Source organism: Phocoena sinus, chromosome X (genome assembly GCF_008692025.1).
Source record: "Phocoena sinus isolate mPhoSin1 chromosome X, mPhoSin1.pri, whole genome shotgun sequence".
Taxonomy (NCBI): Eukaryota; Metazoa; Chordata; class Mammalia; order Artiodactyla; family Phocoenidae; genus Phocoena; species Phocoena sinus.
The window spans coordinates 62,475,476-62,501,701 of NC_045784.1; the positions used below are offsets into that span (position 1 = coordinate 62,475,476).

Genomic DNA, 26,226 nt, shown 5'->3' on the forward strand with positions numbered 1-26,226 from the left:
ACAAGTGCTCACCTTAAATAACGCCCTAGAGTGTTGATCTTTTCACTTTCTAAACCTTTTCCATAAGAGTTTCCTAAATTTTGACAAAAAGTAAAGCGAAAACAATGACACCTTCAGAATGCATGATACAGCAATCTAGTTTTCTTAAGCCTGACTAGAAAAACTTGCCCATTTAAAAAGTGAACTAAAAAGGACATATATCTTCACCATGGTGGCATTTTGCCTACCACCAGTTACTAGTAGAAACCATAATGGCTAGTTCTATTATTTTCTGTAAGAATGGCAGTTTTGCAAAAAGCTGATAGAAATACCTCCTGTGCAAATTTACCTGGTCCTCTTGTGGTGCATGAAGTAAGTCAAGTAAGTTGAGTGAAGGCCGGGAAGCCTGAAATATCTTTGTAGGAAGATACATGTGTACATCTGCAAGAGGTTGATATTTATGGAAAAGCTTAGATAATTAAGAGATTAATAAAAATGCATAGTTGACCTCAACAATGAAGTTACATATGGGTTGGTTCTTTATAGAACAAGAATGAGAAGTTTACCCTTTCTTGGTAATAGCAAAGAAAAGAAATATGAAGGTCAGATAAATCAAAGGATATTCAATCAATCAATCAACATATTTTGAATGGAATATCTAGAGTTATAGCATCAGCTGGACATATAAGATATTAAATTCTACAAACGTAATCAATACCACAATGGTGCCATCACTGATACTTTAATAGAATACCACATATAACAGAAAGAACCCAGTTACATTTTATATTTTCTGGACTCTCCCAGAAGAATATCTGGCTGCTAGCAGTTGGAATTGCTTGAGAACAGATAAACGGATGACCTTATCTAGGGAATCAAAAAATGTAGTGGCTGACCAACTTCAAGATATTCCTAAGATTTTTACTTACAGTTCATTGTTGAAACACTTACCATAACCTCTAAGGAGAGACTCTCTTGTCATTTTTGCCATTTTACAGATAGAGAAAGAGAGATACAGAGCTCAGATAACTGTTCAAGCAAGTAAGTAGCAGAGCTGGGAATTAAGTTCAAGTTTCCTGATTCACAATCAAGAAGTATAACTTAATAAAGCTGATGTCTTTGCATAAGCCCTTTGTCAAGGAAGCATACGCAAAGGCTATGTATGCTAAGCTTTTCCCTTTTCTAACTGTTAAATGATTCCCCAATGATCATGTTTAATATCTTTGGTTAGTAATGGTCAATAAAATTTTAGATAGTGTGATCATGCATCTCAATCATTCTCATCATCTGTGAAATGTTAACATTTAGGTCCTCTAGGTGTGGCCAAGGAGCCCTTCTGTCCCTTCATATGCAGCTATCATACAGGTACTGAACACTCTTAGGAACCATGACTACTCCTGGCAATGTGTGGTAGAAGACATCCTCCACTGTGAATACTACTGAGGGAGGATAGTAGTCTTGGGGAGAAGAATGGTAAAGCTGTTGAAGAATGATACTGTAGTTGACAAATACAGCTCTACACTGCTGGAACAACTGACTGTATAAGTTACAGCTGGCCTAAGGAACCAGATTTAGCTTACTTAAGGGAGAATATCTCCCTTTCCATTGCAAGGCTATCTTGTAATAGTCTGCAATGCTTTCTCTTTAAATAAAATTACTTCCAAATTAGTAACTTTTCCAAAGGAGGAAAAAATCCTTTCCACATTTTAATACTTTGATGTTAAAACTGAATATGCTCCATGTCTTTTGTTCTGTCTCTTCTTGCTATGTAACTGGTTAAACCAGACTACACAGCACTATCTATAGCAAAACTATACCCATTAATTACCCATTTTTAATTGTAAAAATTCATTAATTTTACAAATATTTGAGCATCTAATATGTTCTAGGTGCTGTCTGAGATGCTGGGATAAAGCAGTGAACAAAACAAAGTTCCTGACTACACTGTAATAAACACCCCACCCCCATCCTGGGCTTCATGTCATCCTGTTCCTGACTCCAGTGAGTCATGGCATTACTCACTCTGTACATGCAGCTCCTTGGCCTTGGTCATCAAGGACATTAAATCGCAGGTTGTCTGTACAGCAGCTCGGAACCGATTTATCCCTCCCTTCTGTGAGGTAAGGGCTACTTTAGGATGGGGAGCCGTGTGCACCAAAAGGTGATCTAAATAACGAGCAACTTCATCACCACAGCGAGCTGCAAGGTTAGTGGGGGGAGGGGGAAGAGAAAAAAATAAACATTTTAGTTACTTCACAATCTACCCCACCAAACAGAATGACTGGCTCCTGTGCCCACAACACAGCACCAAAACCAGGTTGTTTTAGCTCATGGGGGAAAATAGCTGGTGATCATTATACAATCTCGTAGCTTTACTATTCAGAAACTATGGCTATTTACCAGGATTCACCTGTTCTTCAACTTTGTTGAGACAATATTAGGTTCCCTGAAAGTAGTATGAGCTTATTATAGGCCAGGTGGAGCATTTCATAATCTATGTATGTGTGTGTGATGGTAGTGGTGGTGGCAGTTGTGGTGGAGGAGTAGAATAGGGCCCTTTGAGTCTCACTGGTATGAGGAGACTTGTGGGGAAGGGCAAAAATCTTCTACTAAACATCGAGCCTAGCTGAAAACAGACAGATTCCACAAATGGCAGCTACAATTGCTAAAGAAAAAACAAGCTCCATGTGGCACTGGTGTCAAAAGGACTACTGACCACACGTTGGTCTTTTTTGTTACCCCCTTCATTTATTCACCAAATATTTATTGCCCGCTATGGACCAGGTGGTGTACTAGGTGCTGAGGTTTCAGTGCTGAAGAAGATAGATATAGTCCTTATCCTCTTGGTCTCTCCCTCCCCCCTACACCTTCTGTAACATTCTCTCTGACTATGGATAATGGAAACAAAAAAAATACATATATCTTGTGGCTGCTTAACATTTCAGATTTTACATGAACACTTGCAACATTTATAGTTGGAAAAGCCCAATGTTTGGATCAATACTGAAGTTTGCTACGTCAGTCATGTATCATCTGGATTTTGATTACCTCTGGGGAACTCTCCAGATGTCTTTCTGTACTCTGATGTGACTAATGGGAACTAGCAGAGCTGCAGGAGTGGACCTCATACTCAGTGACAACTTAATGACAAATATTATAACCTTGAATACAATCTAGACACTTGAGTAGAGGATTATGAACAATATGGAGAGAAGCGCTCTCCCCATGGAACAGCTGGCAAGCAACAGACACGTCCATTGTGAGGCCACCAATGAGTAAACCCAGACAGGGGAAAGTGACTCAGAATGCATAATACCAAGCTTAGTAAAACATATCATTAAAGAGATATATTTAAGAAAGCAATCTAAGCTTATGCCAAGATAGATATCATGACTTTGGGTATTGCTGATAACAGGAAATAATCTTGTATTTAATGTACTCTTCAAACAAAGAAATTCACACTATTTTAGAACTTACAAAAACAGAGTGAACTAAACGGTACTTAGGTGCGTAAATGCTGAGCCCAAATGAGAAAATAGTCCTTCTGACTGCTAGTGTTTTGGTTTATTGTATATGAGATTATGCTTGCTAGCTCACTGAGGAAAGCTAATTTATTTATGTTTCTTCTCTCCAACACACCACTCTTAAGATAAAGAAATTGGCTGCCTTAAGATATAGGCTTAACAATCAGAAAACCAGACAGTGAAAGCAGGCAAACCATGTTTTACATAACTAGAACAATAATTCACTCCCACTGGCCCTTCTCTCTGTGGGATTCAAATAATGTAATGTTTGCCCTGCCTAGGTCAGCATTTTAACACTTTAGGGTGTTTGTCAGGCCCCCACAATGCTTTCTCACTATATCATCTTTGTATTCATAGAAGCCAATTAGATTTTGTTCTGCGTTATTTGTCTAGTTGTAATATGAAAGCAATAGGCGTACCAAATCGGCTTTTTCAAACTACGCAGACCTCCCCAGAGATTCTGATGTACCCCTATAATATTCTATATAAAAGAACTATATAAAATTAGAATATATAGAATATATTAGAATATAAAATTATAGATTATATAATATTCTATATAAAAGAACTCTGATGGAATTTTATACTTTTTATGCTTTTTAATGTCAAAAAGCAGTATGTATATGTCTAGTGTTCCTACTACATACTTGATTAAATATCTCTTACTCACCATTGCTTCCTCCCATTTTTAAAGTACCAGTCATTTTATGTACCTGGGAGAGAAATCTCCCCTAACCTTAGTAAGGGATAGTCCAACTCTATACTCCACAATCACCACAGGGATATTAGACCAGAAACCAAAGGCAAGTAGAAGAATGAAAAGTAAAGCCAAACAAAAGGTGTATTAGGTGTATTAAATAGGAGTGAGACTGCTGGCAGGAGAAATATTAAGGAGGATGCTCAACAATACTTTGTATTCTTGTCCAGTAAGGCCAGTGCATTTATGAAGCCTTCTTACCATTACTGGTTGAACCATAGTCATTCATCCAGTCACCAGATTCCAGCTCATTATCATAGTCATCATAATCTTCACTGTACAATTTACCCTCAGGTCCAGGTTCCATAAAGCTCAAATGTGTGCAGCAAGATGTTGTCAAAAACTCTGACAGTTTACCTGTTTGAATCCTGACAATTAAGAGGGTAAACAGAAAACAGAAAATCAGAGGAAATCATTTTCAAAACAACATAGTTTAGTGATAAAAAGGATACCTAGAATGTTCTGTTGGGGGATTACTAATGTTTATACATTAGTACAAATTTTGTAAAAGTGAAAATTTACAGCACTCCTAGACATAGTGTAGTATAGGTTAGGGTACTATGTTAATAAAGACTACAATTATGGGTTCACAATCCACCAGCAGATCAGTTTTGCTCGCTTTCACTGCCACATACTACATTGCTAACTATGCCAAATATCTGGCAAAAACTTCCATTGGCTGCAAGAGAAGCTAGGACAGAATGAAGACAAATCACCACAAATCTGTCGTATCATTTCAAAAAATACTCAAAAAGACCATTTTGAAAAGAAAAAAATGGTATCTGACAATTTTAAGAATCATAGTAGATTGTAAGCCATATCTTCCCCTACTTATAAAGCCAATTGCAAAACCAAACCCAAAGGGAAAGTCAATAGTACTGATTTTCTAAAGAAGTCAGCTTGAGGGGGCTCCCAATGGCCAGATCTTGAATAATATGTACACTGAAATAGACAATGGAATGAAGCATGACATAAAAATAAAATAAGAATTTATGACTCTATGCTGGCAATAAAACTACAAAATTAAAGGGGGTAAGGGAGAGCTTTTTTTTTTTAACAGAAGGATTCCAACTAATACATGTACAAAGAATGATAGAAACACAGAATCACGATTTTACAACCCCATTAGTAATAACTGATTGATCAAGGGAAGATAAAGCCATTTGGTCAAAGATTGTTGCGGAAAGCATAATGGAATCTAGACACGAATGGAGGATTATGAAGAATATGGAGAGAAGTGCTCTCCCCATGGAAGGGCTGGCAAGCAATAGACACGTCCATTGTGAGGTCACCAATGAGTAAACTCAGACAGGGGAAAGTGACTCAGAAGGTAACATTTTAAACAAACTGAGAGACATTCTGCAAAATAACTGACCTTCTTTCTTTAAAAATGTAATGAAAATTGTAATGAAATATTAACAAACGGCTAGGGAATTGCTCTAGATTAAAAGACATCAAGGAGATACAATAACTAAAAGCCAACGAGTGATCTTTCATTGGAGCTGGAGTGGGAAAAAAGCTATGGGAAAACATTATTGAGACAACTGGGTAATTTTGAATATGGACTCCGTATTAGATAATAGTATCGTATCAATATTAACTTTTCTGAGTGTGCTGATTATATTGTAGTCATGTATGAGAATGCCCTCTTTCTTAGAAGACAGAAACTGAAGTATTTAGGGTTAAAGAGTCATGATATTTCTGACTAACTCTCACACACTTTAGCGAAAAAAGTGTGTGTGCCTCTGTGTGTGTGTGTGTGTGTGTGCGTGTGTGTGCGTGCGCACATATGTATGTGTGAGAGAGGGAGAAGGGTAGGGAACAAGAGAGGAAGGGAGGGAGGAGAGGAAGGAAGGGAGGGAATGGGGGAGAGAGAACACACAAGTGGGACAGATGTTAACAACAGGTGAGTCTTGAGGGAGGGTATATGGTATTCAATAAGATTCCTGCATATTTGTGTCTACTTGAAATTTTTCAAAATAAAAACTTAGGGAAAAAAGAAAAGCAGTGAGAATTGAATAGTCCAGTAACCTCCTTTCCTCCCTCCTTCCCTCCCTCCCTTCCATTCTTCCTTCCTTCCAGGGTAAGTTTCCTGATCCACTGAATTTATGGAGTGTAGGCAAAGAAGAGGGTGGGGAAAAATTCCAACCCTTCTCTTTAACATTAAATTCCTTGATTCAATCTATCAAACACCAGCTCCTGGAATAGGATGGGTATATGTTGCTAAAGATACAGAGAAAGGCATCACAAGTCTACCATTACTGTACTCAGCATCCAAATTTCACATCTCACTACTGAGTGCATAGAGGTCACTTACCTTGCCCCACCAAAATAGCCATCCTGCATTTTTCGGAGTGCTGCCAGGATACTTGAATTCAAGCTGGTTCCATCTTCATCTTAAAATGAAGAGAATTTTAAAACAATCTTTGTGGTTTTAACTTTGAAATAAGGGGAATCTTTCAATTATTTTAAACCAACTTTCTGGTGGTGATGGTACAAATGAGATAGTCCTCGTTGACCACCTTGTATTTCAACACTTCATCTGAGAGCCAATGACGCTGTGCAGAATGGGAAATGGTAAGGGATGATGACCAAGAGAGGAGAGTTCCTCACAGACAGTATCTTATTTATTGTAAGTATTTAGCACATTGCCTGATTGCAGAACACAGAATGATTACTGAATGCTGACAATAATAACAACAGCAACCATATGTTGAATGTTATGTGCCAAGTACTGTGCTGAATATTTTATACATTATCTCATCCAATGAGCTTTGGTTTACATGTGTGTAGGCATAAAAAATATTTAGAAGACTAACAATTATCCAACTTTATGTGAAGGGGATCATACTACACATACTCTTTTGTGATCCACTTTTTCTAACTAATTCTTTGCAAAAGCTAAAAATGATTCCATAACAGATATTTAGACTGTTGTATTATAAGCAACACTGTGATGCAATTTTTCTATTATTTCCTTAGGATAAATTCTTACAAGTAGAACTGTTAGAACAAAGGGAACACTTACTAAAAACTTTATAGACTGCCAAACTGCACACTAAAAAAGTTGTGCCACTATGTCTACCATCAGTATAGAAAGTGATTGTTTCCCCACATCTTTAACAACAATGGTGTTAATAATCTTTTTAATCTTTGTTTATCTGATACGTTAAAAAATACAGTGTTTTAATTTTAATACTAGTAAGATTGAGCACGTTTTCATGTATAGACTGGCTATTTGTATTTCTTTTATGAATTGCCTGTTCATGTTCTTTTCCCATTTTTTTTTTTTTTGGTGGTTCGAAAACTTTGACAATCAACCGTTAGTTCTCATCCACATTAACTGTCTGTAGATTTTTGAAAGTGGTGACAGGTACATAGGAAACCAATGTATAGAGCTTGTTTGGTGAATCTTCATCTTCATTATGTTTTCTGGACAACCGCACATGGACACGGTATGGGATATTCCTTATTCCTTTGGCCCAGACAGCTTTGTTGAGCTCAGTGTCAATGTGTACATCTGGAGTTCCCACCTCCTTCATGGCAAATTTCCAGATTTCTTTGACTGCCCAAGGGGCATGCTTCTTGAAACCCACTCCATGGATGCGCTGGTGAATGATGATAGTGTATCCTCTGGTCACCACCTCGTTGATGGCGGACTGGCCCTTCTTCTCGCCACCCTTCTTTGCAGGAGCCATTCTGCCAGGCTTGGGTTGGAAAGCTCTTTTCCCATGTTTTTAAAAAATAATCTTTTTTTTTCAATTGACTTTCAAGGCCTCTTTATGTTTTGTGACTATTACCCTTTTCTCTATCATATGTATGGCAAATATTTTATCTACTTTATTATTTGTCTTTCAGCCTCAACCACACTTCATTTTTGTATAAAATATTTATTTAGAAACAAAGATTAATTTAGATTTTCATGTTTTAAAATCTGTCAAGTTTTCCTTTCTGCATCTTGCAAAGTACAGCTTTCTTCAGCCCAAGATCACAAAAACATCCTTCCATACTTTCTTCTAATACTTTTATAGTTTTTCTTGTTGCTTAGCTGTTTAATCTATTTAGAATTTAATTTTGCATAAAATGTAAAGTAGCAGGCCTAAATGAATGATTTTCCCAAATGTATTTATTTATATTTTTTTGCTGCTATTTGGATTGCTGTCTTTATCATTATTGTAATTCCAATGGATCTATCTTCTCTTGTTTCTAGTTTTTAAAAAATCTGGTTATTCTTGTACATTTTCTCTTCCATATGCAATTTAGATTCAGCTTTTCATAAAAATTTGTCTATTTTGATTTGGAATTCACTGAATTGATAGATTAATTTAATAAGAATGAACATCTTCTCAATATTAACGATTTCCATCTAGCAACATGGTATGTCTCTCTAGTAATTAAAATCTTCTTTTATGTTTTTTATTAGCTTTATAATTTTTTACATAGTTTTATGCATATTTCTTATTAAGCTTATTCTTTTTTTAATTAATTTTTATTGGAGTACAGTTGCTTTGCAATGTTGTGTTAGTTTCTGCTGTACAGCAAAATGAATCAGTTATATGTATACATATACCCTCTCTGTCAGATTTCCTTCCCATTTAGGTCACCACAGAGCACTGAGTAGTTTCCCTGTGCTATACAGTAGGTTCTCATTAGTTACCTATTTTATACATAGTAGTGTATATATGTCAATCTCAATCTCCCAATTCATCCCACCCCCTTGGTATCCATAAGTTTGTTCTCTATATGTGTCTCTATTTCTTAAGCTTATTCTTATATTATTTACTTTTCTAGACATTTGTCAATTTTATCTAGATTTATAAAATTATATTTGGTATTCTTTTATAATTTGTAAAGACTCCTCCATTTCTGTTGCTATATCCCCTTCCTCATTCTTAACATTATTTTTATTATCTATATTTTTTCTCTTTATTCTAAAGTCTATTTTACCAGATATTAACATGGCCACTTCTGATTTTTAAAATTAATTTTACATGGCATATTTTTTCCATTATTTTATTCTAGTCTACCTATATTGTTACATATGAAGTGAATCTCATGGAGACAGCATATATGTGGGTCATTTTTAAATCTACTCTGCCAATCTCAGTCTTTTAATTGGTATATTTAGGCTATTTACAGTTAATGTAATTATTGATATATTAGGAATGAGTCTGCCATTTTACTTATTTTTTTTTTGTTTGCTCCTCTGTTCTTCTATTTTTTCTCCCTGCTTTCTGAAACACAAGAATTCCATTTTGATTTATCTATAGTGTTTTTTACTTTATCTCCTTGTATAGACTTCTTAGTGGTTACCCTAGGTATTACATAATATATACAAACATGCATTATACATATATCATTGTCTATTAGTGTCAACATTTCACAAGTTTAAAGTGATGTGTAAAAACCTTATTTCCTTTTTTTTACATCTTTATTGCAGTATAATTGCTTTACAATGTTTATGCTTGAAAAAAACTTATTTCCTTTTCAGTCCCTCACCTCCCCCAATATATAACTGCATTAAAGATCTCCTCTACATACTTTGAGAACCACATCAGACAGCGTTATGATTTTCCCTTCAAACGTCAAACATAATTTAGAAAACTGAAGTGGAGAAAGTCTATTGTATTTACCTGTATTCTTACTCTTTCAACTGTTGTTTTTCTTGCTTGATGTTCCAACATTCCATTTTGCATTATTTCCTTTTTATTTCAAGAACTTCCTTTAAGCTATTCTTTTAGAGCAGATCTCCTTCAGACAAATTCATTTAGTTTTGCTTCACCTGAGAATGTCTTTTTTCCCTTTATTCTTCAAGTACATTTTAACTGGATACAGAATTCTTAGTTTATTAATTCTTTTCTATAAACACTTGAAAAATGTTCTGCCACTTCCCTCTGTTCTCCAGGGTTTTTGATGAGATCTGCTGTCATTCTAGTTGTTTTCCCACATAGACAATGTATCATTTCTCTTACTGCTTTCAGGATTTTTTCTTTTTCTTTAATTTTCAGGAGTTTGATCATTATGTTTTGGCATGGATTTCTTTGAGTTTTTCCTGTTTGGGACTCTCTCAACTTTTTGAATCTGTAGGTTTATGCCTTTTGCCATTTTTTTCAGCCATAATTAGTTGGAATACTTTTTTCAGCCCTATATTCTTTTTCCTCTCCTTCTGGGACTCATAACATGAATGCTAGATGTTTCATTATTAGTCCCATAGGTCTCTGAGGCTCTGTTCATATTTTTCAGTCTGTTTTTACTCTTGTTCACTTCTATAGTTCTACCTTCAAGTTCAGTCTATTTTCTTCTGCTACTGAGCCTATCTAGTAAGTTTTCATTTCAGTTATTATAGTTTTCAATTCTAAAACTTTCATTTGGTTCTCCATCTCTTCAATTTCTTTGCCGAGACTTCCTACTTTCAAGTTTGAAGTGTGGTTGTAATTGCTTGGTAAAGTATTTTTATGATGACTGCCTTAAAATCTTTGTTGTAATTCCAACATCTTTGTCATCCTGGTATTGGTATCTGTTGATCATCTTTTCTCATTGAAGTTGAGATTTTCTTGGGCATTGGTATGAATGATTTTCTATTGTATTCTGGAAATTTGGGGTATCATCTTACAAGACTGTGGATCTTATTGAATCTTCTGATTCAGCAAGTCTCCTCTGATATTGTGCAGCAGGGAAGGGAGCACTGCCTTGTTACTGCTAGGTGGGTGTGGAAGGAGTTCCTCTACTGTTCAGTAAGGATGAAAGTCTAAGCTCCCCACTAGTTCTTCTCAGACACTATCCCTACGGAGGGAGGGGGCACCTCTTCACAACTGTGTGAAGGCAGTAGTCTAGGTTCCCCACACAGCCTCGCTGATAGGGATGGGAATGGGGCTGTAGGTTTTTTCTGTGGTATTTGGGTAGATTAGAACACATTTATTGTCTAGAAGTTTTCTGTCTGGCTAGGCTATCCCTTTTCTGTTCCTTTGGCTAGAGGGAGAAGGTCTTTCCTGGACCTTTTAAAATCTGTACCCATTTGTGTTTCTGGGATGATAACTTCTCCAGCACCCAGTCCAGGATATATGAGGCAGAAGGAAAACCCAGGAAATTCACTGCTGTGTCATTTCTTAGGTTCAAAGTCCCTAGCCAGTCTCCCTTCTTTTTTCCAACTTTCAGAGTCTTCTTATGTTTGTATTATAGTAATGTTCAGGGTTTTTAGCTGTACTTAGCAGGAAGAATAGGGAGAAGTGAGTCTATTCCTTTTTGTCTGGAAACAGAACTCTTTTTTTTTCAAAAGTGAAAATATTCAAGAATATGAAAATTTCTAAATATGATTTTGGCCAAATCTCTTAAGTTTTGATTAGTAGTGGTATAATTTTTCATTTAAAAACACTATATAATTTCAAATTTGATTTCCTCTTTAATCAAAGAATTATTTGCAAAAATTTTAATTCCTTCATGGTCAGGTTTTTAAGAAATTATTTTTGTTTTAATTAATTTTATGTGCTATGTCTGGCAATATCATCTATATTATTTCTACTTTTAAAAAATAAACATTCTTTGTGTATTCTGTCTTTCTGGGTATACTTTCACATACACCTGTAAACACAAAAATCAAGTCTGTTAATCCTCTATATCTTTAGTGATTTTGTATAATGGATCTGTGACATTATGATAGAGGTATGTTATCGTTTCCCACTATGACTGTACAATGGATTTATCATATTGTCCTTAAGTTTTCCTAAATATCTGCTTTATGCATTTCACTGATATTCTTCAGTAGATAAAAATTTATAAATGTTCCACTGTCTTCATGTACTATAACTCTTATCAATATAAAATATCCTTTATATCCCATTTACTGATTTGTGCCTTGAATTCTATTTGCTATTTTTGATATTAATATTGCCATCATTGCTTTCTTTTTGTTAGCGTTTACATGATATATCTTTATGTCTTCCTTTATTTTCTGTTTTTCCATACAATTTTATTTTAGGGATAGCTTTTGTAAGTAGCATCTAGCTAGATTTTGCTTTTACCTATCCTAGGAATCTATATTTAATATGAGAATTTAACTAATTCACATTTTAATGTGATCACTAATATGTTCATTCTCATTTCACCAGCACAAAATTTTCCCTGACAAAAATACACAGCTATTAGTAATGTAGGTTTTGGAGACTGACAGACCTGGTTTGAGGCCTGATTCTGTTGCTTACTAGTTTTGTGACTACAAAATGAATCACCTTCTTCATCTATAAAATGGGGGCTATTAACAGTACCTACCTGAATAGGGTTGTTGTGGAGATGTCAAAATAAAGCACTGAAAGGACTTAGCTCAGTGCATGGCACAGAGAAAGTGCTCAATAAACATTGCAGTTATTATTGCTATTGATACTTCTGTTTTTTGTTGTGTGACCATGTACCAAGTATCAAAACTTTGTGACTTAAATCTAGATCTTAATTTTATTCTTCCTCCCAAGCTATGGCTGTATATCTCATCCCAACTATTAGGCATTTCAATTTTGAAACCTCTTTGTCACTATAAACTCAACATGTCCCTTTACAACTGGCATCTTCCTTTATAATTTCTCTGCTTTTATCAATGGCAGCATTATTTACCTAGTCTCTCTAAATGTTGGCATTATCTTGATTCATATCTCATATCTAGTCAGCCAACACCTGACTTGCAGGTGGTGTTTAAAATGACTCTTGTATCCTTTCCCACTCAATTTTTACTATCATCAATCCAGTGTATCTTCTTATCACCTCATACTTGGATTAGTTTCCTTGATATCAGATTCTTCTAACTGCAGTGTATACTGTCACTAAGTCAATATTCCCTAAATATCACTTTCATCATATCATTCCTTGCTCAAAAACTTTTAATAGCTTCAGACTTCTGAGACAATTTGTTTTAAATTTATCTGCTTATTTTCAAGGTCTTCATAATCTGACCCCATTTGACTAATCCAATTTTGTTAATAATTATACTCCAACATGAAAGGCCCACTCTATTCAGCGTGGCCTCTTCACTGTCCACTCACAAGTCAAGGGCATCCCTGCCTCCAGGCTTCACCCATGGTATTTTTTCCCTCACCTAAAGTACCTTTCCTTCTTCTCTCCTCATATATGAATACTACACATCCCAAAAAGCCTGGATAAGTCCCACCTAGTCAAGAAATTTTCTTTGACAACTTGATCACTGTCACTGTAAAATACTAATCTAATGGTTTAGTACTTCTTTATATACTATCTTGAATTGTTTTCTATTAATTTTGTGAATTAGCTTTGTTTCTCCAATTAGACTTTATACTTTCTAAAGACAGTTCTGGGAACACAGTAGTTATTAAATGGGCACTTGTTAATTGTTTCAAATAAAGAAGAAAGACAAAAAGAAGAAAGACTACCCTACTTCCTCAACTCCTGTGCTTTCTTTTTTTTACATTTTTTGAGTGTTTTATTTATAGCAAACTGGATAAAATGTGTGTATTTCTCAGATAGAAAAGACATGTCGAAGTAGAAATGAACCTTTCAACTATTCATGGGTACACAAGTACACTGGACTCCTGTGCTTTTGAAGCACTTTAGAGATGTGACCAAAATCCCTAACAGTCTGTCTGGACTTTGAATGATTTATGACAAAGGATTCTTCTCTAATGAAAAGGAATTCTATGTACTTTGGTAGTACAAACAGGCCTTTGGAAGCAACAGCAGAGATACAGAAAGGAAGCAGTGCTTCAGTATTGGCTCTAGTCCTCCAGGAACTGAGAGAACAACAAAGCTTTTCACTCAGTTTCAAGTAAGCAATGTCAGGAAGCCCAGCTAATAAAGGAAAGATAAACTAAAAGGCTTTTTACTTTTCCCTGCTAGATTTTATTGCTTCAGTTAGGCAAGCCTTGCAAAGAGAAGTTTAGGAACTTATCTATAAAATCTTGATGCTCCACTGGAGTAAGACAGATGCAGAATATAGTATTACTGTCTTTAAAATGAATCGTATTAATAAAGTTTCTGTAAATTGGCCTAGAAACCAATTATCTGAAGTAGCCCCAAACAAGTTATTCTATTACATCTCTTGAATTATAGCTCTCAAACCACCTGAAATATTCTTGTGTATTGGTTTATTTGTTACATATTTATTCTAAAACATAAGCTCCGTGAGAATAGAAACCTCATCTGCCATATTCACCCAGTGCTTTGAAAAGTGCCTGGCACAAAACAAGAGCTTAAAAAAACTGCTGAAAGAATAAATGACAAAAAGTAGCTTTCCGGTGACTCTATGATTTTGAAGGGCCAACCACATGACTTATTTCAAAAATACATTAGTTCCTTGCCTCATACATCCTTACCAAGCATGCTGTGTGAGATGGGGAAGGTGATGGTGGGCTGGCCTGTCATTCTCCAGCGGCTACAGAGATAGGAGAGGTCTGTTCTAAGCATTTCCACTATCATCTTGTTGTCCAGAGCCAGGTAGAATTGTTGCTGGTCTATAAACTGAGAAAAAGGAAAATAACAGTTCAGAATAATTTACTCTCACAACTATCAAATAATATTTCAAAGTGCTCACATATACACAAGTGTATATAAGATATCACAGGGGCAACAATACCTCCAAATTTAATGCCTAATTCTTCCCAAAGTATCTGGTGGCTTACTGGTACAAACAGTAGTTCTGGACATTTTTAGTGTGTTATAGTTTACAAAGTGTTTTCAAGTACATGATTTTATTTAATTCTAACAACCCAGTGAGGGCTTTTCTCCTTTTTAATAGATAAAAAAATAAGGCCAAGAGACACTGAGTAGATTAGCAAAGTTATACGACTAGCAAATGGCAAAATCAGAGATAGAATCTATGGTCCATTATTCTTTCATCTATACCTCAGTTGCACTATTTCAGATGTAAGATGACAAAAGAAAGCTTAAGCTTTCTTTTCAGAAAATAGTTTATCCTCCTATTCATACATATAATAAGGCTTGCTATTATAATATGGGTAATAAACATCAGGCTAATAAACAGTGTATAATCATGGCTAAAACAGCACTGACATTTTTGTTTAGAAGAGGATATCAGAGATTTCTGGGCATGTAAAAAGGGCACTTCCCCAAAACAAATAGAACACTTTAATTCAGTAGCTGAATAAAAAAGACTATATTTTGTTTATAAAGAATACAGTATTATTTTTAATCTTTAATAAAGAGTACTTTTAAAAGTATTCCAACATTTATAAAATCCTTAATCACTGTTTCTGCAACACCCAGGACTATTCTTGGTAGTCACAGTCACTTGGCATAGCTCTGTGCTTCAAGATCAATTCAGTCCAACCCAACAAAAATTGGGTTGGCCAAAAAGTTCGTTCACATTTTTCCGTAACATCTTATGGAAAAAACCAAAACCCTATTTATTGAGCAACTTAATATATACAAGGTCACATGAAACTCTGACACTTGTCTCAACTCCACTAAATGCTTTATTTCTATAGTGTTTCTTTTTTATTTCCATTCATCTCAATGCACATTAAAGCTCAGTCCACCCACCTGTGGAGTGAAGGTAAAGATAGTTTTCCGAATGTCATAGAGTTTTGAAGTTCCAAGGACTCCCATGTGTCTGTAGGGTCTTCCACTGAGTTTCATTCTGCTGTTGCATCCTGATATAGAATTGAGAAATGGTCAAGGTATTTTTCCAAATCCTATCAGCAAACATTTTTGTAATAGTTTACACTTCCTCATTGAACAAACTAAGCTCTGTGTCTCAAAATTAGTGTACATGTCATATACAGGGCCATACTAAGCACTGTGGGGCTTTCCAAGAGAAAGACTAGGCAGTTATCTCTGTTCTTAAAGAAATGTATGCTCTTATAAAGAAGCTAAATCATCTAGATGCATATAAAAATTAAGAGTTCTATGAATGATAGAATGTTATTATCTATATTCATAAGGAAATTCACTGAATTTCCTTAAAGCCCATGAAAAGTGCAAAAGCTATTCTGATTATCAAACTTATCAGGGTAAACTACACCTCAACAAAGCTGAACAAAAACCTCATCAGTTTAGAGGAGCTTCAAGATGGCAGAAGAGTAAGACGCAGAGATCACCTTCGTCTCCACAAATACATCAGAAATACATCTACATGTGGAACAGCTCCTACAGAACACCTACTGAACGGTGGCAGAAGACCTCAGACCTCCCAAAAGGCAAGAAACTCCCCACGTACCTGAGTAGCGCAAAAGAAAAAACAGAGAAAAGAATAGGCACGGAACCTGCACCAGTGGGAGGGAGCTGTGAAGGAGGAAAGGTTTCCACACACTAGGAAGCCCCTTCGCGGGTGGAGACTGCGGGTGGCGGAGGGGAGGAGCTACAGAGCCACGGACAAGAGCGCAGAAACAGGGGTGTGGAGGGCAAAGTGGAGAGATTCCCGCACAGAGGACCGGTGCTGACCAGCACTCACCAGCCTGAGAGGCTTCTCTGCTCACCCGCCGGGGTGGGCGGGGGCTGGAAGCTGAGGCTAGGATCCCAGAGAGAGGACTGGGGTTGGATGCGTAAACACAGCCTGAAGGGGTTAGTGCCCTACAGCTAGCCGGGAGGGAGTCCGGGAAAAAGTGTGGAGGTGCCGAAGAGGCAAGAGACTTTTTCTTGCCTCTCTGTTTGCTGGTTAGCGAGGAGAGGGGATTAAGAGCGCCGCTTTAAAGGAGCTCCAGAGACGGGCGCGAGCCGCGGCTATCAGTGTGGACCCCAGAGACAGGCATGAGACGTTAAGGTTGCTGCAGCCACCAAGAAGCCTGTGTGCAAGCACAAGTCACTATCCACACCTCCCCTCCCGGAAGCCTGTGCAGCCCGCCACTGCCAGGGTCCCGTGATCCAGGGAAACTTCCCCAGGAGAACGCACAGCACGCCTCAGGCTATTGCAACGTCATGCCGGCCTGTGCCGCCGCTGGGTAGTTCCGCAACCGTACCCCTCCCTCACCCCGTCCTGAGTGAGCCAGAGCCCCCGAATCAGCTGCTCCTTAAACCCCAACCTGTCTGAGCAAAGAACAGAGGATCTCAGGTGACCTACATGCAGAGAAGCGGGTCCAAATCCAAAGCTGAGCACTGGGAGCTGTGCAAACAAAGAAGAGAAAGGGAAATTTCTCCCAGCCGCCTCAGGAGCAGCGGATTAACTCTCCACAACCAACTTGATGTACCCTGCATCTGTGGAATACCTGAATAGACAATGAATCATCCCAAATTGAGGAGGTGGACTTTGGAAGCAAAGATATATATATTTTTTTCCCTTTTTCTCTTTTTGTGAGTGTGTATGTGTATGCTTCTGTGTGTAATTTGGTCTTTACAGCTTTACTTTTACCATTTGTCCTAGGGTTCTGTCTGTCCGTTTTTTCTTTATTACTTAAAAAAATTTTTTTTTAATAATTAGTTTTTATTTTAATAACTTTATTTTATCTTCTTTCTTTCTTTCTATTTTTTCTCCCTTTTATTCTGAGCCGTGTGGATGAAAGGCTCTTTGTGCTCCAGCGAGGCGACAGGGCTGTGCCTCTGAGGTGGGAGAGCCAAGTTCAGGACACTGGTCCACAAGAGACCTCTGAGCCGCATGTAAATATCAAACAGCAAAAATCTCCCAGAGATCTCCATCTCAATGCCAAGACCCAGCTTCACTCGATGACCAGCAAGCTACAGTGCTGGACACCCTATGCCAAACAACTAGCAAGACAGGAACACAACCCCATCCATTAGCAGAGAGGCTGCCTAAAATCATAATAAGGCCACAGACACCCCAAAACACACCACCAGATGTGGACCTGCCCACCAGAAAGACAAGATCTAGCCTCATCCACCAGAACACAGGCACTAGTCCCCTCCACCAGGAAGCCTATACAATCTACTGAACCAACCTTAGCCACTGGGGACAGACACCAAAAGCAACGGGAAATACGAACCTGCAGCCTGCGAAAAGGAGACCACAAACACAGTAAGTTAAGCAAATTAAGAAGACAGAAAAACACACAGCAGATGAAGGAGCAAGGCAAAAACCCACCAGACATAACAAATGAGGAGGAAACAGGCAGTCTACCTGAAAACGAATTCAGAATAATGATAGTAAAGATGATCCAAAATCTTGGAAATAGAATAAATACAAGAAACATTTAACAAGGACCTAGAAGAACTAAAGAGCAAACAAACAGTGATGAACAACACAATAGATGAAATTAAAAATTCTCTTGAAGGGATCAACAGCAGAATAACTGACACAGAAGAACGGATAAGTGACCTGGAAGATAAAATAGTGGAAATAACAACTGCAGAGCAAAATAAAGAAAAACGAATGAAAAGAATTGAGGACAGTCTCAGAGACCTCTTGAACAACATTAAATGCACCAACATTCGAATTATAGGGTCCCAGAAGAAGAACAGAAAAAGAAAGGGGCTGAGAAAATATTTGAAGAGATTATAGTTCAAAATTTCCCTAATATGGCAAATGAAACAGTTAATCAAGTCCAGGAAGCACAGAGAGTCCCATACAGGATAAATCCAAAGAGAAACACGCCAAGACACATATTAATCAAAGTATCAAAAACTAAATACAAAGAAAAACTATTAAAAGCAGCAAGGGAAAAACAACAAATAACACACAAGGGAACCCCCATAAGGTTAACAGCTGATCTTTCAGGAGAAACTCTGCAAGCCAGAAGGGAATAGCAGGATATATTGAAAGTGATGAAGGAGAAAAACCTACAACCAAGATTACTCTACCCAGCAAGGATCTGATTCAAATTTGAGGGAGAAATTAAAAGCTTTACAGAGAGGCAAAAGCTAAGAGAATTCAGCACCACCAAACCAGCTTTAAAACAAATGCTAAAGGAACTTATCTAAGCAAGAAGCACAAGAGAAAGAAAAGACCTACAATAACAAACCCAAAACAATTAAGAAAATGGGAACAGGAACTTACATATCGATAATAACCTTAAATGTAAATGGTTTAAATGCTCCAACCAAAAGACACACACTGGCTGAATGGATACAAAAACAAGACCAGTATATATGCTATGTACAAGAGACTCACTTCAGACGTAGGGAAACATACAGAGTGAAAGTGAGGGGACAGAAAAAGATATTCCATGCAAATGCAAATCAAAAGAAAGCTGGAGTAGAAATTCTCTTATCAGACAAAATAGACTTAAAAAAAAAGAGTATTACAAGCGACAAAGAAGGACACTACATAATGATCAAGGGATCGATCCAAGAAGAAGACATAACAATTGTAAATATTTATGCACCCAACACAGGAGCACCTCAATACATAAGGCAAATACTAACAGCCATAAAAGGGGAAATCAAAAGTAACACAATCATAGTATGGGACTTTAACACCCCACTTTCACCAATGGACAGATCATCCAAAATGAAAATAAATAAGGAAACACAAGCTTTAAATGATACATTAAACAAGATGCACTTAATTGATATTTATAGGACATTCCATACAAAAACAACAGAATACACATTCTTCTCAAGTGCTCATGGAACATTCTCCAGGATAGATCATATCTTGGGTCACAAATCAAGCCTTGGTAAATTTAAGAAAACAGAAATTGTATCAAGTATCTTTTCTGAACACAACGCTAAGAGACTAGATATCAATTACAGGAAAAGATCTGTAAAGAATACAAACACGTGGAGGCTAAACAACACACTACTTAATAACGAAGTGATCACTGAAGAAATCAAAGAGGAAATCAAAAAATACCTAGAAACAAATGACAATGGAGACAGGACGACCCAAAAACCTATGGGATGCAGCAAAAGCAGTTCTAAGAGGGAAGTCTATAGCAATACAATCCTATCTTAAGAAACAAGAAAGATCTCAAATAAAAAACCTAACCTTACACCTAAAGCAATTAGAGAAAGAAGAACAAAAAAACCCCAAAGTTAGCAGAAGGAAAGAAATCATAAAGATCAGATCAGAAATAAATGAAAAGGAAATGAAGGAAGCGGTAGCAAAGATCAATAAAACTACAAGCTAGTTCTTTGAGAAGAAAAACAAAATTGATAAACCATTAGCCACACTCATCAAGAAAAAAACGGGAGAAGCCTCAAATCAATAGAATTAGAAATGCAAAAGGAGAAGTAACAACTGACACTGCAGAAATACAAAGGATAATGAGAGATTACTACAAGCAACTCTATGCCAATAAAATGGACAACCTGGAAGAAATGGACAAATCTTACAAATGCACAACCTTCCGAGACTGAAACAGGAAGAAATAGAAAATATGAACAGTCCAATCACAAGCAGTGAAATTGAAACTGTGATTAAAAATCTTCCAACAAACAAAAGCCCAGGACCAGATGGCTTCACAGGCAAATTCTATCAAACATTTAGAGAAGAGCTAACACCTATCCTTCTCAAACTCTTCCAAAATATAGCAGAGGGAGGAACACTCCCAAACACATTCTACGAGGCCACCATCACCCTGATACCAAAACCAGACAAAGATGTCACAAAGAAAGAAATCTACAGGCCAATATCACTGATGAACATAGATGCAAAAATCCTCAACAAAATACTAGCAAACAGAATCCAACAGCACATTAAAAGGATTATATACCATGATCAAGTTGGGTTTATCCCAGGAATGCAACGATTCTTCAATATTCGCAAATCAATCAATGTGATACATCATATTAACAAACTGAAGGAGAAAAACCATATGATCATCTCAATAGATGCAGAAAAAACTTTTGACAAAATTCAACACCCATTTATGATAAAAACCCTCCAGAAAGTAGGCATAGAGGGAACTTCCCTCAACATGATAAAGGCCATATGTGACAAACCCACAGCCAAGATCGTCCTCAGTGGTGAGAAACTAAAACCATTTCCACTAAGATCAGGAACAAGACAAGGATGCCCACTCTCACCACTCTTACGCAACATAGTGTTGGAAGTCCTAGCCATGGCAATCAGAGAAGAAAAAAAAGAAAGGAAACCAAATTGGAAAAGGAGACGTAAAGCTGTCACTGTTTGCAGATGACATGATACTATACACAGAGAATCCTAAAGATGCTACCAGAAAATTACTAGAGCTAATCAATGTATTTGGTAAAGTAGCAGGATACAAAATTAATGCACAGAAATCTCTGGCATTCCTATACAATAATGATTAAAAACCTGAAAGTGAGATTAAGGAAACACTCCCATTTACCATTGCAACTAAGAGAATAAAATACCTAGGAATAAACGTACCTAAGGAGACAAAAGACCTGTAGGCAGAAAATTATAAAACACTATGAAAGAAAGTAAAGATGATACAAATAGATGGAGAGATATACCATGTTCTTGGACTGGAAGAATCAACATTGTGAAAAGGACTATACTATCCAAAGCAATCTACAGATTCAATGCAATCCCTATTAAACTACCACTGGCATTTTTCATAGAAGTAGAACAAAAAATTTCACAATTTGTATGGAAACACAAAAGACCCCGAATAGCCAAAGCAATCTTGAGAACAAAAAACGGAGCTGGAGGAATCAGGCTCCCTGACTTCAGACTACACTACAAAGCTACAGTAATCAAGACAGTATGGTAATGGCACAAAAACAGAAATATACATCAATGGAACAGGATAGAAAGCCTAGAGATAAACCCATGCATATATGATTACCTTATTTTTTGATAAAGGAGGCCAGAATACACAATGGAGAAAGGACAGTCTCTCCAATAAGTGGTGCTGGGAAACCTTGACAGCTACATGTAAAAGAATGAAACTAGAACATCCCCTAACACCATACACAAAGATAAACTCAAAATGGATTAAAGACCTAAAAGGAAGGCCAGAGAGTATCAAACTCTTAGAGGAAAACATAGGCAGAACACTCTATGACATAAATCACAGCAAGATCCTTTTTGACCCAGCTCCTAGAGAAATGGAAATGAAAACAAAAATAAACAAATGGGACCTAATGAAACTTCAAAGCTTTTGCACAGCAAAGGAAACCATAAACAAGACCAATAGACAACCCTCAGAATGGGAGAAAATATTTGCAAATGAAGCAACTGACAAAGGATTAATCTCCAAAATTTACAAGAAGCTCATGCAGCTCAATTAGAAAAACACAAACAACCCAATCCAAAAATGGGCAGAAGACCTAAACAGACATTTCTCCAAAGAAGATATACAGATTGCCAACAAACATATGAAAGGATGCTGAACATCATTAATCATTAAAGAAATGCAAATCTTTAATGATTAATGAGATATCATCCCACACTGGTGAGAATGGCCATCATCAAAAAATCTACAAACAATAAATGCTGGAGAGGTTGTGGAGAAAAGGGAACCCTCTTGCACTGTTGGTGGGAGTGTAAATTGATACAGCCACTATGGAGAACAGTATGGAGGTTCCTTAAAAAACTAAAAATAGAACTACCGTATGACCCAGCAATCCCAGTACTGGGCATATACCCTGAGAAAACCATAATTCAAAAAGAGTCATGTACCAAAATGTTCATTGCAGCTCTATTACAATAGCCAGGATATGGAAGCAACCAAAGTGTCCATCGACAGATGAATGGATAAAGAATATGTGGCACATATATACAATGGAGTATTACTCAGCCATAAAAAGAAACGAAACTGAGTTATCTGTAGTGAGCTGGATGGACGTAGAGTCTGTCATACAGAGTCAAGTAAGTCAGAAAGAAAAACAAATACCGTATGCTCACACATATATATGGAGTCTAAGAAAAAAAAATGTTCCTGAAGAACCTAGGGGCAAGACGGGAATAAAGACACAGACCTACTAGAGAATGGAGTTGAGGATATGGAGAGGGGGAAGGGTAAGCTGTGACAAAGTGAGAGAGTGGCACGCACATATATACACTACCAAACGTAAAATAGATAGCTAGTGGGAAGCAGCCGCATAGCACAGGCAGATCAGCTCGGTGCTTTGTGAGCACCTAGAGGGGTGGGATAGAGAGGGTAAGAGGGAGGGAGATGCCAGAGGGAAGAGATATGGGAACATATGTATATGTATAACTGATTCACTTTGTTATAAAGCAGAAACTAACACACCACTGTAAAGCAATTATACTCTAATAAAGATGTTAAAAAAAAAAGTCAGTTTAAAGATGGCATACTAAACTGGAAAAAGTGAAAAAGGAGTGCATCTTGATCTCCTTCAACAGCACAGTACTTACAGATTTTATTCAATGGGAAAACACATTTTATCCAAATAAGTCAAGATATGTTAATATTCTTATGTCTGACAGGAAATTTTGTGGAAGGTTACAGTAAAATTTGCTTTGTAGGGCAGCTATTTTGAAAACTGTGAAGAGGTGGGAGACTTGAACTATCAGACAACTACAAAAGTAAGGTACAATTTTGATGAAAATTTAAATATATACATCATGTGTCTCACTATCGTCTATGTGTGTATACATACACGTGTGCACATTCACACACATCCACCTTATTTCTCTGAGTAAAAGATGTCTTCTTTTTACAGCTTAGCATTCTGAAATTAGAATATACCTGTCAATTGATGTCTGTGCTAAATGTAGTTGAATTTCTTTTTGTCTTTCAAAAGGCAATTATTACATATTACAATGCCTCTTACAATGAGGAAGTATTTCATTTATTCAGACACATGTTTTCCTTTTATAACATAGGATAACACTATACATTGTTCCCAAACTCTTTTTCCCCAAAATCTATATTAAATATCCTTTCATGTCAGTACTGACAGAATTAGTACTACTGTTTTGGGGGTGCTGGAACACACTTTTCTTGGGGATTTCATTTTTGCCCCTTCTTTATCCTATGTATGATACTTATCATATATGCCACATTTTTAGTGTTGCTTCAGTCTTAGGGACAGAACCAGAGAGCTGTCAGTGTCTTTTTCTATATTCCAGTGTCCACTCTGTAAAACACACACTTTATCTGAGACTGATATCATAAGCAGTATCCATTGTTCCCTCCATTTTGTTTCTTTTTTATTATGGCAAAATATACATAAAATTTATCATTTTAACCAGTTTACATTGTTCAGTGGCATTAAGCACATTTGTAATGTTGTATTACTATTACTCCCACCCATCTTCAGAAAATTTTCATCTTCCAAAACTGAAACTGTACCCATTAAACAATAACTCCGCTTGCTCCCCTCCTCCCAATCCCTGGCAATCACCATTCTTTCTGTCTCAATGAATTTGCTTACTCTAGGTACCTAATATATGTAGAGTCATACAATATTGATCCTTTTGTGACTGGCTTATTCCACTTAGCATAAAGTCTCAAGGTTCATACATTTTATAGTATGTGTCAGAATTTTACTCTTTTTTTAGGCTGAATAATACTCCATTGTATGTATAGACCACATTTTGTTTATCTTTTCATCCATCAATGGATGCTAGGTTCTTTTTTAAAAAATTGTTTATAGTATAATATATATAAAGTACATGAATCTTAAATGTAAAATTTGATGAATTTTTACATAGCAAACACATAACCTAAATCAAAATATGGAACATTATCAGCACTGCAGAAGCCTCCATTGTGCCCCTTCCCAGGTATTAACATCCCACAGGCCCCAAAGTTAACCACCATTCAAACTTCCACCATCATAAGTAAGTATGATTTGTCCATTTTTGAGCTTTATATTAATAGAATCATACAGTATCTACTTTTTGTATCTGGTTTCTTTCACTCAACATTGTATCTATGAGATTCATCCATATTATTGTACATAGAATTAGTTCATTCATTTTCATTGCTGTATAATATTCCACTGTACGAATGTATAATTATTTATCCATCCACTTGTTGACAGACATTTGAATTTTTCCTCCAATTTTTTGTTATTATAAATAAAGCTCCTATTAACGTTCTTATTGTTTGGGAGGTCCCAAAAATCACCTCCAGGTTTAGTGATTCGCTAGGATTCATAGGACTCAACATAGAGCTATACTAATGGCTAAGGTTTATTACAGCAAAAGGATACAAAGCAAAATCAGCAAAGAAAAATGGTGCATGGTGCAAAGTCCAGAGGAAACCAGGCACAAGCTTCCAAGACTCCTCTTCCCAGTGGAGTTGCACAGCACATGCTTAATTCCTCCAGCATCAAATTGTGACAATATGTATGAAATGTCTACCAAGGAAGCTCATTAGAGACTCAGTGCCCAATGTTTGTTTTTATTAGGGGCTGGTCACATAGGCACCCTCTGCCTAGCATGCACCAAAACCCCAGACTCTCAGAAGAAAAGCAGGTGTTCAGCATAAGCCATACTGTTTGCACAGTTTAGACACAGTAAACCACCCTTATCATTCAGAGGATGGTGAAACCCTCTCAAAATCCAAGTCCCCAGATGCCAGCCAAGGGCCAATCTTGCAAGCAGGCCTTTCTAAGGATACATTCTCAGGCCTGCCATGTGAACTCTTTGTACAGACCACCCCCTTGGCTCTTGGCCAAAGTGCCTTTGTCAGTAGGACCCTACACAGCAGAGTGAGACCAACCTGCAGTACTGTCCTCAGTTATGTCCTTAGGGGTCTTAGATTGAGCCAGATAAAAGAAATCCATTATCACAAACATGTATCTTCAAAAACCAGGTGGCTTCCTCCTTAAGTTTCCATAATTAACCCTTTACTTTTTAACCTGGCTTGAGGCATCAATCCAGGCACAGCACAAGCCTGTTCAGTAAACTGAAGCTGACCTGAATGCCTTCCAGGGCTGAGGCAGTGTCATGATAGTCAAGGCTCACTGACAAGTACAATTCCAGAGGGCATATGCAGTACCGTTGGATAAAAAAAAAGTTTACAATTGTTAGGGCATCCCAAGCAGGACATACATTAATTAGGCAGTTTAGGCTAACAGAACCCCTAATGTGGCTAATCTCCCACAGTGAGGCCTCCCACCCTAGGGTTTCCAATCCAATCCAAAAAATTCAGTTCAGGACTTGGTTTCAAAGGGAGTGTTTCCTGAAGGCAGCTGGAT

General features: G+C 36.9%; 2 protein-coding genes across 5 annotated transcripts in view; both read right to left on the reverse strand.

Moving 5' to 3' along the window:
- Positions 1–26,226, reverse strand: part of PHKA1 (phosphorylase kinase regulatory subunit alpha 1) — a 148,501-nt gene that overhangs the window by 38,929 nt on the left and 83,346 nt on the right. For all 4 annotated transcript variants that reach the window (XM_032619579.1, XM_032619581.1, XM_032619580.1 and 1 more), the window contains exons 15-20: positions 15,775–15,884; positions 14,589–14,733; positions 6,578–6,656; positions 4,462–4,628; positions 2,002–2,178; positions 329–420 (exon numbers count right to left, since the gene is read on the reverse strand). In XM_032619579.1, coding sequence (XP_032475470.1) covers positions 329–420; positions 2,002–2,178; positions 4,462–4,628; positions 6,578–6,656; positions 14,589–14,733; positions 15,775–15,884 — 770 coding nt within the window. The remainder of the gene's footprint in view (positions 1–328; positions 421–2,001; positions 2,179–4,461; positions 4,629–6,577; positions 6,657–14,588; positions 14,734–15,774; positions 15,885–26,226) is intronic.
- Positions 7,382–8,080, reverse strand: LOC116747436 (60S ribosomal protein L31-like). Its single transcript, XM_032619583.1, has one exon. It carries the CDS (start codon positions 7,956–7,958, stop codon positions 7,584–7,586), a length of 375 nt encoding a protein of 124 aa, XP_032475474.1. The 5' UTR covers positions 7,959–8,080; the 3' UTR covers positions 7,382–7,583.

Bases quoted from the DNA above. Each gene is read 5' to 3' on its own strand.
- LOC116747436 (XM_032619583.1), bottom strand. From the start codon at position 7,958: ATGGCTCCTGCAAAGAAGGGTGGCGAGAAGAAGGGCCAGTCCGCCATC.